The sequence below is a fragment of the Onychostruthus taczanowskii genome, unplaced genomic scaffold (genome assembly GCF_017590055.1).
Source record: "Onychostruthus taczanowskii isolate IOZ18803 unplaced genomic scaffold, ASM1759005v1 scaffold7, whole genome shotgun sequence".
Classification (NCBI taxonomy): domain Eukaryota; kingdom Metazoa; phylum Chordata; class Aves; order Passeriformes; family Passeridae; genus Onychostruthus; species Onychostruthus taczanowskii.
In genome coordinates this window covers 8,820,079-8,833,070 of record NW_024504786.1, presented here as the reverse complement: position 1 = coordinate 8,833,070, position 12,992 = coordinate 8,820,079, and the positions used below count along the sequence as shown (strand labels likewise).

The following is a 12,992-nucleotide window of genomic DNA, read 5'->3' as shown; positions in this document are numbered from 1 at the left end:
CCGCGGGGAGGGCCGGGTGGGTGGGGATCGGCATGGTAATGCCGAGGGGAAAGGCAGATAAAAGGGGGCCCCCCCCGCACCCTCGGCGAGCCCCGAGCTGCCCGGATCCTCCCCCCCCGGTGGCTTTCCGAGGGGGACCGGTAGCCACCAGGGGGATCAGGTGCCGGGGACCGCCGCGGCAGCCCGGCTGGGGACCGCGCACGGCGAGGGGGAGCCCGGCCGGACCCGGAGACCGGCACGGATCCCTCGCTCCCAAATAGACAGCATTTTTTAAACTCTTTTTTTTTTCTTTTTTCTTCTGTATTTTTCGGTGGGGCAAGCCGGGCAGTTATTTCCTCGCCTCCCTCCGCTGCTCCCGGCGCTCGCTCCCTCCGCGGTCGCTCTGGGCAGCGACAATTTCATTTCACAGCAGCTGCAAAACAAAAACTTTTTTCACAGGAAATAAACAGATCCACGCACCCACCCAGGGGTTTGTTGGTTTGGGATTTTTTTTGTTTGTTTGTTTGTTTGTGGGGGAGGTTTTCCCTTTGAAATATACAAACTTAGTATTTTATTTTGCAATAAAAGTATCGGGGAGAAAAAAAATACAAAATACAATAACCAACCAAAACCCAAAACACCCCCCAGGGTTTCTGTGCGTTCAAGCAACACTGCCCAGACAGTCATTTTATTTACTGCGAAGCTTTCATTTTTGCGATCGCGCAGTCCCCGGGTGAACTTTACTTTTAAGTTGTCCCCAAAATGCGCGATCCCCGCTCAAAGACCGATATTTTTTTTTTTTTTTTTTGACCACTCGTTGTTAAGTCGCACTTAGCTTAATTTTGAACGCGGCTGAAGTTCGTCCAACATCCTCGCCCCTCTTCGGGTCCTTCATCTCTAAAAGATTGCCGCCCTTGCCCCTGGCTGCTTCCAGGTAGGAACCAAGTGCCTGGATCTCACATGCGGTGTTGTTCTGGTTGTATTATTGCCGATAAAACAAAGGTAGAGAGGCGGTTTAAATTGGCAGCGTTATTCAACGAATGAGCTAAAATTACTCCACATATGAATGGCGTAGCTTGGAAAGCCAGAAGAGGTGAAAGGAATTATCCCTGTTTTTGCTTTAGGTTCTTTAGAAAACTTTCTGGATCATCCAGCGATGCGATCGAGAAATTGCAGGATTTTCTTTCTTTTAACCAACAACCCCAGCTCTAGACCAGGGAAGTCTGTAAATAGGTTGGAAGCATGGAAAATAATTCTTCACCTTCAGATCTAAATACATAAAAACCATCTGGTTGACCACAATGAAATCATTAGGAACTGTCTACTTAAAGAGTTGTATTGAATGCTTATCCTTCCACACAGGAAATGTGTATGGTAAGTGATTGTTGCAATAAATCCAAACAACTCTGGGCATCTTCGCGTTTGATGATCTTTGTAACTCGGGTTTTAAAAAGGAAGAAAAAGTGGAGGGGTGGAAAGGCGACTTAACGGGCTGTACGGACAGGGCTGGCGGTGCCCCCTCCCGCTGCCCTCCCCGGGAGCGAGCAATTCCCGAGGCGGCAGGAGAGGAGCGGCCCCGGCTACGTCCCGATCGCCGCTTCCCGGCGGGACCCGCGGGGCCGGGCGGGAGCGAGCCGAGCCGAGCCGAACCGGGCCGGGCCGGGCCGGGCCGGGCCCTCAGCCCCGGCCCCGCCAAACACCTGTTTAATGCGCCGGCGGGGAGCGCGGAGCGGCGGGGCTTGGCGATGTTGGTAGGCTCCAGCCCGGGGCTCACCCCCGACGGATTTTATTTTATTTGGGTTTATTGAACAATCTCCTCGGGCGGGAGAGAAAAACCGGGGGCGGCGGGCGGGTGCCAGCCCGCTTGGCCGCCCGTGGGGGGCCGTGAGGGGCCGTGAGGGGCCGTGGGGGGCCGTGAGGGGCCGTGAGGGGCCGTGAGGGGCCGGGGCGCGCCCGCCGCCCGCGCTGCCCGGCCGAGCGGGGCTTCCCCGGAGCGGCGCCGCCCGCGGTTTTCGTTCGGATTTCGCCAAGTCGGGAGCGGGGCCGGGAATGCGGGCCGGGGGCGAAGCGGCAGCAAACCCACGGGTAGGCTGTGGGTTGGGATTTTTTTTTCCTTCTTTCTCTGTTTTCCTCTTCTCAAGCCCCCGGCGCTTCCTCCCTCCGGCAGCCGCCGCCGCGGGAGCGCCCTCCAGGCCCGGGGGATTTACCCCGCCGGTTTTTTTCTAAAAAAAATAAAAATATATATTAAATTAAAACAAAAAGGGGTTTAATTTTTTTTTTCCTCTGTAATTTTTGAAGAAGAAGTTTCTAGCCGAACAGAAGCGGGGGGCAATCCAGGACCGGGACCGGGACCGGGGCCGCTCCTCCCGGCCCCGCCGCCGCCTCCTCCGCTCACTGCGCTCCGAATTTTTTTCCTTTCCCCCTTGAACCGGTTTCCACGGCAGCTGTCCGGGTGTGCGGCTGCAGTTGGCATATTTCACGCGTTGGAAAAAAAAAATTAACTGTTTTTCCTTTGTATCTTAATCCACTGATGAGAGCCTTCCTTTGTTGGCTTTCTAGCTTGCATTTGTTTTATTTATTATTAGGAAATCCAGTTTGGTTCAAATATATAATCCATTTGAGCACTTAAATCCCCAAACAGCTGGCATTATTTTGTTTTATAATCTTTGGCTTTTCTGTGCAGAGCATATTTCTAAATTCCTACTTGACATTTATGGGGAAAAACTTTTTAATGTAAATGGATACTGGGATTTTTTTTTCCTGGGTATTTCCTAATTTACATGCATCATCAATTTTCCTGGATTTCCTAATGTTTTAATCTTTTTTCCTCCCCTACAGCTTATTAATTAATTTTTTGGCCCCAAGAAAACTTTTTTTTTTTTTTTTTCCTGGAGGGAGAAAGACGTTAATTTGCCCCATTACTTTAATCTCTGGCATTTGGAAATGGTTGAGAGACCACAAAAATGCAACCTGTTGTAGAAACCAGAGTGGTGTGTTTTATTTATTTTAATCGATAGCAGAGAGGTGATTTAGTAATAGGAACTCTGAGTAACATTTAGTAAAAGATTTGCAGATCTGCTGGCTCTGTACGGGGTGTGCATGTGCTTGCATATGAGCGCGTTTCTTTGCAGGCTGATTAGCAAGTGGGTTTTACACTTCTAACCAGTGGTCACTGCTGTTTTCTCCACTTGGTGGGTGTTTGTGATGCCTGATAAATGCAGCTCTGTCATGGCTTCTCCTACTTTTATCACACTTTGCTTTTAACTTATGCAGCACCATGCTACAACCTTTGTAAGCAGAGGATTCAAAACTAAGCCAGAGAGAACTGATTACTACTTGTTTCGTGGTGATTTTTTTTTCTTTTTTTATGGTTCAGAGCTAAAGGCTCTTGATACAATTTGGGTCGTGGCATATTTAGCCTCATTATTAGGAACATACACGATTACACAGGTAATTTGTGTACACCTCAAACAAGGGTAGCTCTAAAAGCCAATAAGTATGCATATAGGTAGCCATTAAAAAAAACCACTAAAAAAATCAGAGTTAGTTTTCAGTATGTCCATCTAACCTTCATACTTGGTAGACAGTTTATATAGCTTCCTAGATTGATCTCCACCCTCCCTCCCTCTACTCCTCGTTTAGTTAATTCAACAAAGACTTTTTGCAATCTGTTTGGAGTTTGTCTGATGCCGTGGAAAAGTAGCTGCTGATTTATTTGGTTGCTTTTCGATTTCTGTCTCTAGCCCGTCTTTTCTCCTCCTTTCAGCGGGGATGTCAGCTGTTATTACTTCCTATTGATCCCTTTGCAAAGTGAGAAGTGAACTAAAATTAATGTCAATTCCACTGCTCAGATCAATAGCTGGAGTTATTTTAATCTGGATTTGCGCGAGGTGCTAAATTAAAAAAAATCAGCATAGAGGCAGAAAAGTAGCAGCTTCTCTCTCCACCTGTGCCCACTGCCTTCCCAGCACCCAAATGCTCCCTCCAGCTGATTACCCTGCAATCCATATTTTTTTAATTAAGGAGGTCAGTTAGTTTTCTTATTTTTTTGGGTTCTGTATTTAAACCTATGACATTTTGACATTAGGAGTGTATTAACGATAGATTTTCATAATGACTGGTCCGCCGCAGCCTAATCTGTCCGTGTTGCTGGGGGGTGGGGAGGTGCTGGGCGAGAAGGGAGCAGGAGAGAACGAAAAAGGAAGTGGGAGCTGAAAAAAATTAAATTTGGCTGGCTGAGATATTGTAATGTGTTGATTTATTCCTGGTGTAATGAAGTTTGCAAACGAATAAACGGCCATAGTGATTCACAGTATCCTACAGGAGTGTCAAGTGTTGCGGCCAGATTACTAATTTATGAAATACATTTAACGTAATGGTGTGAAAGCACAAGTAAAAATAGAAAAGCAGGCAGAGGTGGTTGCCTTTTTTTCCCCCCTGGAAATCTGTGTTTTTCTGTGATTGCTCAGTTTTGCTTCCATGTGAATGATCGTTTATTTCTGAGAACAGTGGCTTATTTGCGTGCATCTCTTTGAATATATAATTGTGTGTGTGTGTTTGTGTATATGTATCTATATATTTATATTTACATGGTAATATAAGCCCCCAAAACCTCTGAATTTGCCAGTGGCTGCAGTTTTCTGACCTCCACATTTTGATCAGTCTCATGTGAAGCAGCAGAGCAAGTGTACCCAGGACTGCAGTGCTGACCAGCCTGCCCTTGGCATCCCCCACTCTTCCTCTCCCCCTCTCTGTCTGTGGCAAGAACTCAACGAGAAAGTTATTTAAAATTTGGAAGAGAGCAAATCCGTTAATGCGAGATACATAATCTGGTAATTTAGCAATGATGTCTGTAAGGATGAGTGCCAAATGAGGAAGCAGAGAGATGATGTCCACTCATCTTCACAATTCATAACAGTCAGTGGAGTGGCTGGTACAGGATGGGAGAGAGGAAATGCTATCACTGAACTGCATTAAAGCCCCAGACTGGATTTCATACACTTTGTTAACCTAGGCTCCCTCATTCATGGAGTACAAAAGGCACTCCATTAGGGAGACACTCTTTCACTAAGTTTTATTTGAGATGTTTGACCCTCTGGATTTAAGAGGCACAATTTGTAACAGCTTTTTATTATTATATGATTTTTCTGGCCCTTTGAGCTCCAGCAGCTAGTATATTGTTTCAAAGTTACAGTCCTTGTATTTTAAGCTGGGTTGTGGGGCCTGAATGGCAGGCGGCGGAAGCTTAAAAGAAAAGGCATGAGATTGATTGGGGGAGAAAATAACAACACAAAAAGGCACTGCGAACTGGGGGAGATAGAGAAAGAAGGATTTTCCCTTCTTTCACCCTGGGAGGGGGTCGTGGCTGGGTGGGTGGTTCAGCCGACCTGGGAGGCTCAGCAAGATGCAAGGCAGAAATTTTGTTAACATTTTCCTCTAAATGTTAATGGCACATCCAGGGCAGTTTACAAATCTACTTAAGAGTGAGTGCATTAGGAACAAAAATTACTGATCCATCCTCTCCTGTCCCCGACCCGCAAGGCAGACGCTTGCAGAGATCAGATGGCAGAAGCACCCATTACGATTTTAAATATTGTCAGAGACGCCAGGCGTTTTACTGGGGAAGTCTCTTCTCCTTTGGCTCTCAGGGACCGCGTGTGCACGCGTGGCTGTTTGTGTGTTACACAAACGCACTGGGACAGCCACATTCCTACACTTTGGCTCTCAGGGACCGCGTGTGCACGCGTGGCTGTGTGTTACACAAATGCACTGGGACAGCCACATTCCTACGTTCCAATGGTGTGCATACATATGTATGATGGTATCATCGAGTACTGTGTGTGCAAGCACACCCATATGTACTGTGAGAGCGAGAGAAAATACCTGTCAGTTACGTACGTCTCAAGCGTCGTGTACGGTTATAACCTTGTGTGCTGTCTGATTTGGGTAACTGCGTACAATGGATATTTTTGTGTTGGTTCTACACCCCCAAGCCCCAAGCAAATAACAGGGTGTGTGTATGTGGGGGTTTTCTTCAGTTTATTGTGGTTATGTATACGTGCCACTTGCCATATAAAATTCCACTTATAATTTGGAGTTACTATGTTAATTTTGGACTGAATATTTTTGATTAGTGCATTATTAAATCTGCATGTTATTACGTTTGGTTTGCCTTTCATTCATCTGCAGCGGATGATACCCTTTAACCTAGAGGGCCAGGGCTGACTCCACTAGTGTGTGAAGTTGTCTATTGATTTTCTTGAATGAGAACAGTGGCGCATCTCCGGCCAGTGGCTTGTAACACATGTGGCCACTCTGCTGCTGGAGCATCCCAGAGAAATGAGTGCAGAAACCTAATTGGTTGTGTTTTCTTTCCCTTTCTGTTTCCTTGCAGTGTTCAAAGGGTGATGATGCTCCAGTAATTTTCCCCGCTCCATTCCTAGGCATCGCTTTGCTTTCCTTCCGGGGAAGATCGTTCTGCTTGTGATCCTGCTGAGGAAAGAGACTCCGATGGACTTACACCGGGCAGCATTCAAGATGGAGAACTCACCCTATCTCCCCAACCCACTGGCCTCCCCAGCACTGATGGTTCTCGCCTCCACTGCTGAAGCCAGCCGTGATGCTTCCATTCCCTGCCAGCAGCCGAGGCCTTTTGGGGTCCCTGTGTCAGCAGATAAGGACGTGCACATTCCCTTTACCAATGGCTCATATACTTTTGCCTCCATGTATCACCGCCAAGGCGGGGTGCCAGGAGCGTTTGCAAACCGTGACTTTCCTCCATCCTTGCTTCACCTTCACCCCCAGTTTGCACCCCCCAACCTGGACTGCACCCCGATCAGTATGTTGAACCACAGCGGCGTCGGGGCTTTCCGCCCCTTTGCATCCACTGAAGACCGGGAGAGCTACCAGTCAGCCTTTACGCCGGCCAAGCGCCTGAAAAACTGCCATGACACTGACTCACCCCATCTGCGCTTCTCGGACACTGATGGGAAGGAGTACGAGTTTGGCACCCAGCTCCCCTCCAGCTCCCCTGGCTCCCTCAAAGTTGATGATACAGGGAAGAAGATATTTGCTGTTTCTGGCCTCATTTCTGACCGTGAGACCTCATCCAGTCCTGAAGACCGAAGTGACAGATGTAAGTACCTATGCTGACTTGGTGGTTCTTTAATTGTGCCTTGTTGAGATACGCAACAGGTGATTGCCCCGCAGTGCTGTGAGACTTGTTGGAGGCAGGGGCAAAGCAGCCTTTCCTGCCTCCTGAGCTCAGCCATGCAATATTGCCTTGTTCTTCCAAAAGGATATTGACAGGTTTTAAGGTGAAGTGCTCTTGAAGGAAACTCGCCTTCCAGCGCATAGCTGGAGAGGTGATGTTGACCTTGAAGAAATCTGTCCAGTTCACCAGTGTGAGGCTGTAGGTGCTGGTACATGTATATGTGTAAACAGGGATGCAGCTGTTTGGAACTTCCCCAAAGCTTGCAGCAAGCATGTCCCCCCTTCTTCTTCAGGTGTTTCTTTCTGACCTTTTCTTCATGCACACCGTTTTTAGATGCATTACCGACTGTCACGATTCATGCCTCAGCTTAGGACAAAAGTACCTTTTTCTCTGATAACTTTAGAATATTGTTGGCCACTGATCTCCTTCTTTAAGACAAATACAAATTGTTTTTACAATTCAATAAGTTGTTGCATCATGTGCTTTCTCTGAGTGTTTCCCCCATTTTGGTGCCTGTTGAAACATGATATGCTCTTTCGCAGGCCAGTTATTGGACTAAAGGAACCCGGTCCACTTGTTCATGACTGTAACTCCTTGTTCCCCTATCACTTTGTCCCTTGTGGAGTTGCCTACACAGAGGGGCAGAGCTGTCCTTCATGAATGGCAGGCTTCCAGAGCTGGGAGGTGACCCACGATGGGGAGTGGTCTGGGGACAACAGAGCGTGGTACCCCAAGGAAGAGCACTAACTTATGATTAGAGTTTTCCTGTAAACCCAGACATGTAATCAAGGAGTGAGTGGTTTGCTTTTCACATGGGCTCCTTTGTTCTGTTGAATTTTATTAATAGGAAACAGTTTTATTATTGTTGTTGTTTTTATTATTACTTTTTTTCTTTTAAACAAAAACCTGCTGCACTGTTGCTTCCTCTCCCTTTCAGATGTGATTTTTCTTCTCCCCTTTATGATACCAAGGAGAGTAATAGAGACGTTGTGGCTCTCTCTCCCCTGTCGGCGCTGCTTCCTCAGGCTGTCTCCTTGAATTAGGCACTGTGCTAACTTACCGGCGCTAAAAGACATCTGCCTAAACCCAGCGTACCTTTTCAATAAAAGTCATCATAAAATCAACCTGCCTTTTAAATCCATCGCTCTTTGGTTCTGAAATATGCTGCAAGTGTGTCTTTTATTGTCGGCGTTTGCGAGGGCAGGACAATCCCCACTGATGGCAGGAGCCGTGTATTTCTTGCAGTACCGGTGTGATCTCTCGCGTCTCGCCCCCTTCTCCTTCTGATCCACCCCCGACCGTGCTACTTTTTGTGCTGTAAGCTCCTTTCATTGTTCAGAATCTCCTCTCTCTCCTTTTGGGTCCGTAGGAAAAGTGGCTGTAGGTGGGAGCGCATGTGGATGTGTGGAAGCTGGTAATATAATTATCCATGGGGGAGGCAGGTGAGATGGCAAGGCTTAGAGACATCTTTGTTGATGCTCTTTCCCTTATCGATATAACCTGGCTGGGAAAATGAAGCTTGCTCAAAGGAGTACTCCGAGAGATAGCGGCCGAGGAGAGGGTCCGCTGGCTAAATGAATTTAGAGCGCATCAGCTGCTATGGATCTTGCTGGCAAAATCCTGTCAGATAGCCCATTTAAAGAAGTAAATCTGTTAAATGAATTAGACCACATGGAGCACAGCTGCGGACAGACAGACGCATCCACATCCATCGCCGTGCCTTGCCTTTGCCAAGAGCGTGTGCCGAACGCGGGTCCGCTCCTTCTGGGAGCAGACAGGGCTTTGCACAGACACAGGCAGGTTGACACCGAGTGCCAGTGCTGCTGCCAGTGCCGTGGCAGGGGACTTGCCAGGGAAAAGAAGCGGAATAAAAACTTCGCAGGCAGCTTGGAAAACTTGGGCAGAAGTGGAAGGTGTTTTGTTGTATTGTTTTTGTTATCATGTTAAATTTCTTTGAGATGCTTTTCTGCACGGTAGAGCAGAGCAAATGCAACATCCCTGATACTTCATCAACATTAAAATTTTTCTGTAACTGCCAGGATGATGTACACTAAATATATCTGTTGGCTCTGTATCATATTCCCATCACATATAGATGCTGCACGATGGAAACTTCGCTCCATTTAGACAGCGAGATTATTTGGTGTGTGCATCCACACGCATGGGTGTGTTTGCTGAAGGCTGAGAGCAAGTTGTGGAGCTTTTAGAGGATCCTGGTGGTCTTTGATGCTGGCCATCAGAAAAGAGAAACTTCTGAAGTGAAGAATTTGAGAGATCGCAATTTGCAGATAAGCATGGTGATCCTCTTCTGCATTAGCATTTGCAGATATATTTTTGAAGTTTCTGTAGAAATGTGTACTTTAGGGGTTTGTTGTCCCTGAGGAGTTTTGTGGATTCCTTGTGTAACTGTTATATATAACCCTCTGTAAAAGCTGCCTACTTGTGCTCCTTATGGAGCAGGTAGGTGGCTGTACCTTCAAGGTAAAAATGTAATGAGACTTTTCTACAACTGCAAGGAAAAATGGTAAAATTTTCTTAGATCACCAACACCTTCCCATGTCTAATGGGTGCTTTTCAGGTTTGCAGAGCTTCACTGTTTGGTGTATTTTTCAGATTGCTGAAAGGGTTTGTGTTACATGGAAGCTGAATTACTATCATTGCCCTATGTGGTCTTCTATTCCACTATGTACAGGAGCCTTTCTTGAGTAGATCATTAAAATATTTGTTTCACCTCATAGCTTAAATGGTGATTTTCTAGAGAAACTCCCTCCCCCCCTTTTCTTTCTTTTTTTTTTTTAAATAAAATGTAATTACTGAGTTTTAGTTTCCCTGAAAAATAGGTTTTTGCTCGGAAGACTTTGCAAGAAAACAAGAATCAAAGTGAGACATTTGCACATCAAGGAGTGTTTGGAAGGTGCTTATTTAGTCCTCTGCAGCGTGGGAGGAAAGTTTCAGCCTGCTTTCACCGGTGGAAGAAATTCACAGAATTCAGTAAAATTATTTGTGATATGTTCCAGAGTATTCCAGATTGGCACCTGGCTCTGTAAGAGATATGTTCATGCAGCAGAAGTTGCTCAGCCCTTTGCATAAACCTTTCCTTACTTTTAAAACAGGATGATGCTTAGACCCATACCCTGCATTCCCACAAAGGGACAACTTTGGGGTGCTTTTGGGTGGGACTGCACTCTCTGTTAATCAGCAAATTGGGCTGAGATGTCTGCATTTAGGTAAATTGTCTCTTGCTGTAAAATGCAAGTATTCAGGACATCCATAGTGATGGGGTATACAGGGAACATGTCGAAAAGTGGAACCTTTCCAGGGATAAGCAGGCATACCTTGTACTGGCTGGGCTCATTCCCTTAGATGCTTACTGAGAAAAATAATGCCATTTGTTAGAGTTCAGGAGCTTCTTGTAAAGCATGTGTTAAAGGCACTGGAAGACATATTTTATGGGTTTGCTTTAATAAGCGTACAATAATTGAGATTCCTAGAAGGAGTGGAAATAAATGGCATGTTCCTTTCTGCAAAAGAGATCTATAGTCCTATTTTAAAATCAGAGGAGGAAAAAAAAAGATTCCTGTTTTTTTACTTCTAATAAAACCTGTCTCAGTGTCCTTCAATCATAGTACCCAGTTCCTGTAGCATTGCTTTCCCACAAAGTGACAGGCAGAGGTCGGTGCCAAAGCTGGGACCTCCTGGCAAAGAGCTGGACCTTGTCAGAGCAGAGACCTCTGCTGTCCCTGCGGGGCAGCCCGTGCCCCCAGCCTCCCTGGGACCACAGGTTTCCCATTACTGTCTGCTGCTAGGTCTCCATCACATGTTGTCTGTGACTAGTGGTGTGAAGGTGATCTACATCCTGGTCACTGGTTCAGTTTCCATCCTCTGGCCAGGGTCTGGCTCTCCAAGACTCAGTTTCCCTGCTCCTGCTGGTAGCCCTTGCCCAGCTCCTGCTGTGCCCAGGACATGAACATTTGAGTTGGGAGCAGGCTGGGATCCTTGCTCATCCCTTAGGTCTGCTGAGGGTAGTAGGAGTGATTATATTAACATAATTTTGATTATTATTCTTTTTGATAATAATATTTCACCTTAGACATAGTTTGTGCTGCAATTGATTTCTAGTCTGCAAGAGAAGTTGTGTGATGTGTTTGTGAGATCTTTGTTACACTTTGGGGTTTTAAAGAACATCTCTAGCATGGAGTTAGTTTTCCGTTTGAAACAACTGGTTTGTTATTGATCAAATGTAAATTGCACTTCAGGTGATGGACGTCAGGGCTATGATGACCACAGCATGAATTCCTGAATAATGTGGTGCTCTGGAAATCAGATCGAGGGTTGTCTGTGCAGTCACCCACCCGCTCAGACCTGTGTTGGGATTTGTGTTATGACCTATGTACAGAGCTCTGTGTGTCTATGTACATGTGCTGGGGAGAAGAAGGTTTTCTTTTTTTTGTGGCGGAACAATGGATTGGAGAGGGAATGCACATGTCCACACTTCCACTGCTCACAGCTCTTCCCTCTGGGATGCACCACTTCCAAGACTGGTAAAATTGGGTTTCTAATGTGAAGTGATGCTTTGTTGCTAATCACATTCAGCCACAATCATGGGAAATCGCAAGTTTAACTCCGCTTGTGAAATAATGAAATAAATTGAGTGGAATGCTTCTTTCTGCTGTGCAGTGCCCTGCATGATGTAGGAGTGAAGAAGCAACAGTGGAATTTTGGAAGGGCTGGGCAGGCAGATGGGCAGTAGCAGGGATGACGGCCATGCATCCATCCCTCTTGCTCCACCAAATACACACCATCCTTGTGGAGTAAAGTGTGCTGCACGGAGGTCTTGGAGCACACAGCAATCACCTCCTTTTCCTGCTTTTCTGGCAACAACCTTCCCTCTCCCTCTGCAAACTGTTGCCGAGACTCCTTTCCGTGCTGTTCGGCTTAATTGTCTTGTCGGGATAAAGAAATGTTTGAACAGTTAAAAGTGGGGAAGGGCTGGATGGGAGCAGCCCCTGCCGGCTGCGGGGCCATCTGGCCTCCCTTGGATCTGCCGGTCTCCAGTTTATATTTCTCTTTCTGTTATTTGGGGCTATCTGGCGCACTTGGAATACCTAATCACCATGGTGAGAGGAGGGATAGGGCTGCCTCCCCCGGCCTCCCCTTCCCATCAATTGTCATGCAGACCCCGGCCGGGTGCTGCTCCTCGCAGCCCTCATTTGCTGTCCTCGCCGGCTCTCGGCAGAAGGATGGCTTTTAATTGATCGTTTGAGGGGGAGGGCTGGGGCTGTTTTCTCCTCCAAAATGTTTCCCCGTGCAGCCGCTGCCATCCGGCCAGCCTTCATGTCATCTCTGCCATGCCACAGATGCCTCGTGGCCCCTCTCTTCCTTTTTGGACTCCCCGGGAGCTGGTGTAGCCACTGTCTTCGGAGTGCTGAGCAACAGAGAAATGTTATATTTATCCATCTCCTGCCGGAGAGATGGGCATGGACGCAGTAAATATTTATCGCTCCTCTTCTGCCCTGTGTGCCTGGATGCTGGCAGGAGGGTGCTTACTGTACAATTGCAGGGAAACCCCCCCACCTTTCTCAGTATTTCCCATCAAAACCACGGCCCCCAAACCACTGGCCAAACCTTGCTTTTCGAGAAGGAATGAATCACATTAAATCTTCAGCCCCATCGATCAGACTCGACTGCTGTCAGAGGATTGCGGCAGGAGAAGCGCAGGCAGACTTGGTGGCTGCCGTGCTGTGCTGGGGATCGGGAATCCTGACCTCGGGCATGGCTTGGAGTCACGGTTTCCCGATCC

At 47.1% G+C, this 12,992-nt stretch overlaps 1 protein-coding gene across 5 annotated transcripts in view; it reads left to right on the top strand.

Annotated features, from left to right (window-relative positions):
- The first annotated feature begins 1,609 nt into the window (after nucleotides 1-1,609).
- Nucleotides 1,610-12,992, top strand: part of RNF220 (ring finger protein 220) — a 217,863-nt gene continuing 206,480 nt past the window's right edge. For 3 of the 5 annotated variants that reach the window (XM_041421460.1, XM_041421458.1, XM_041421459.1), the window contains exon 1: nucleotides 6,374-7,114. In XM_041421460.1, the coding sequence (XP_041277394.1) occupies nucleotides 6,490-7,114 (625 nt within the window). In that variant the 5' untranslated portion in view covers nucleotides 6,374-6,489. Of the gene's footprint in view, nucleotides 1,731-2,046; nucleotides 2,065-6,373; nucleotides 7,115-12,992 lie in introns of those variants that run through there. The other 2 variants (XM_041421455.1, XM_041421457.1) reach the window with 2 other exon arrangements.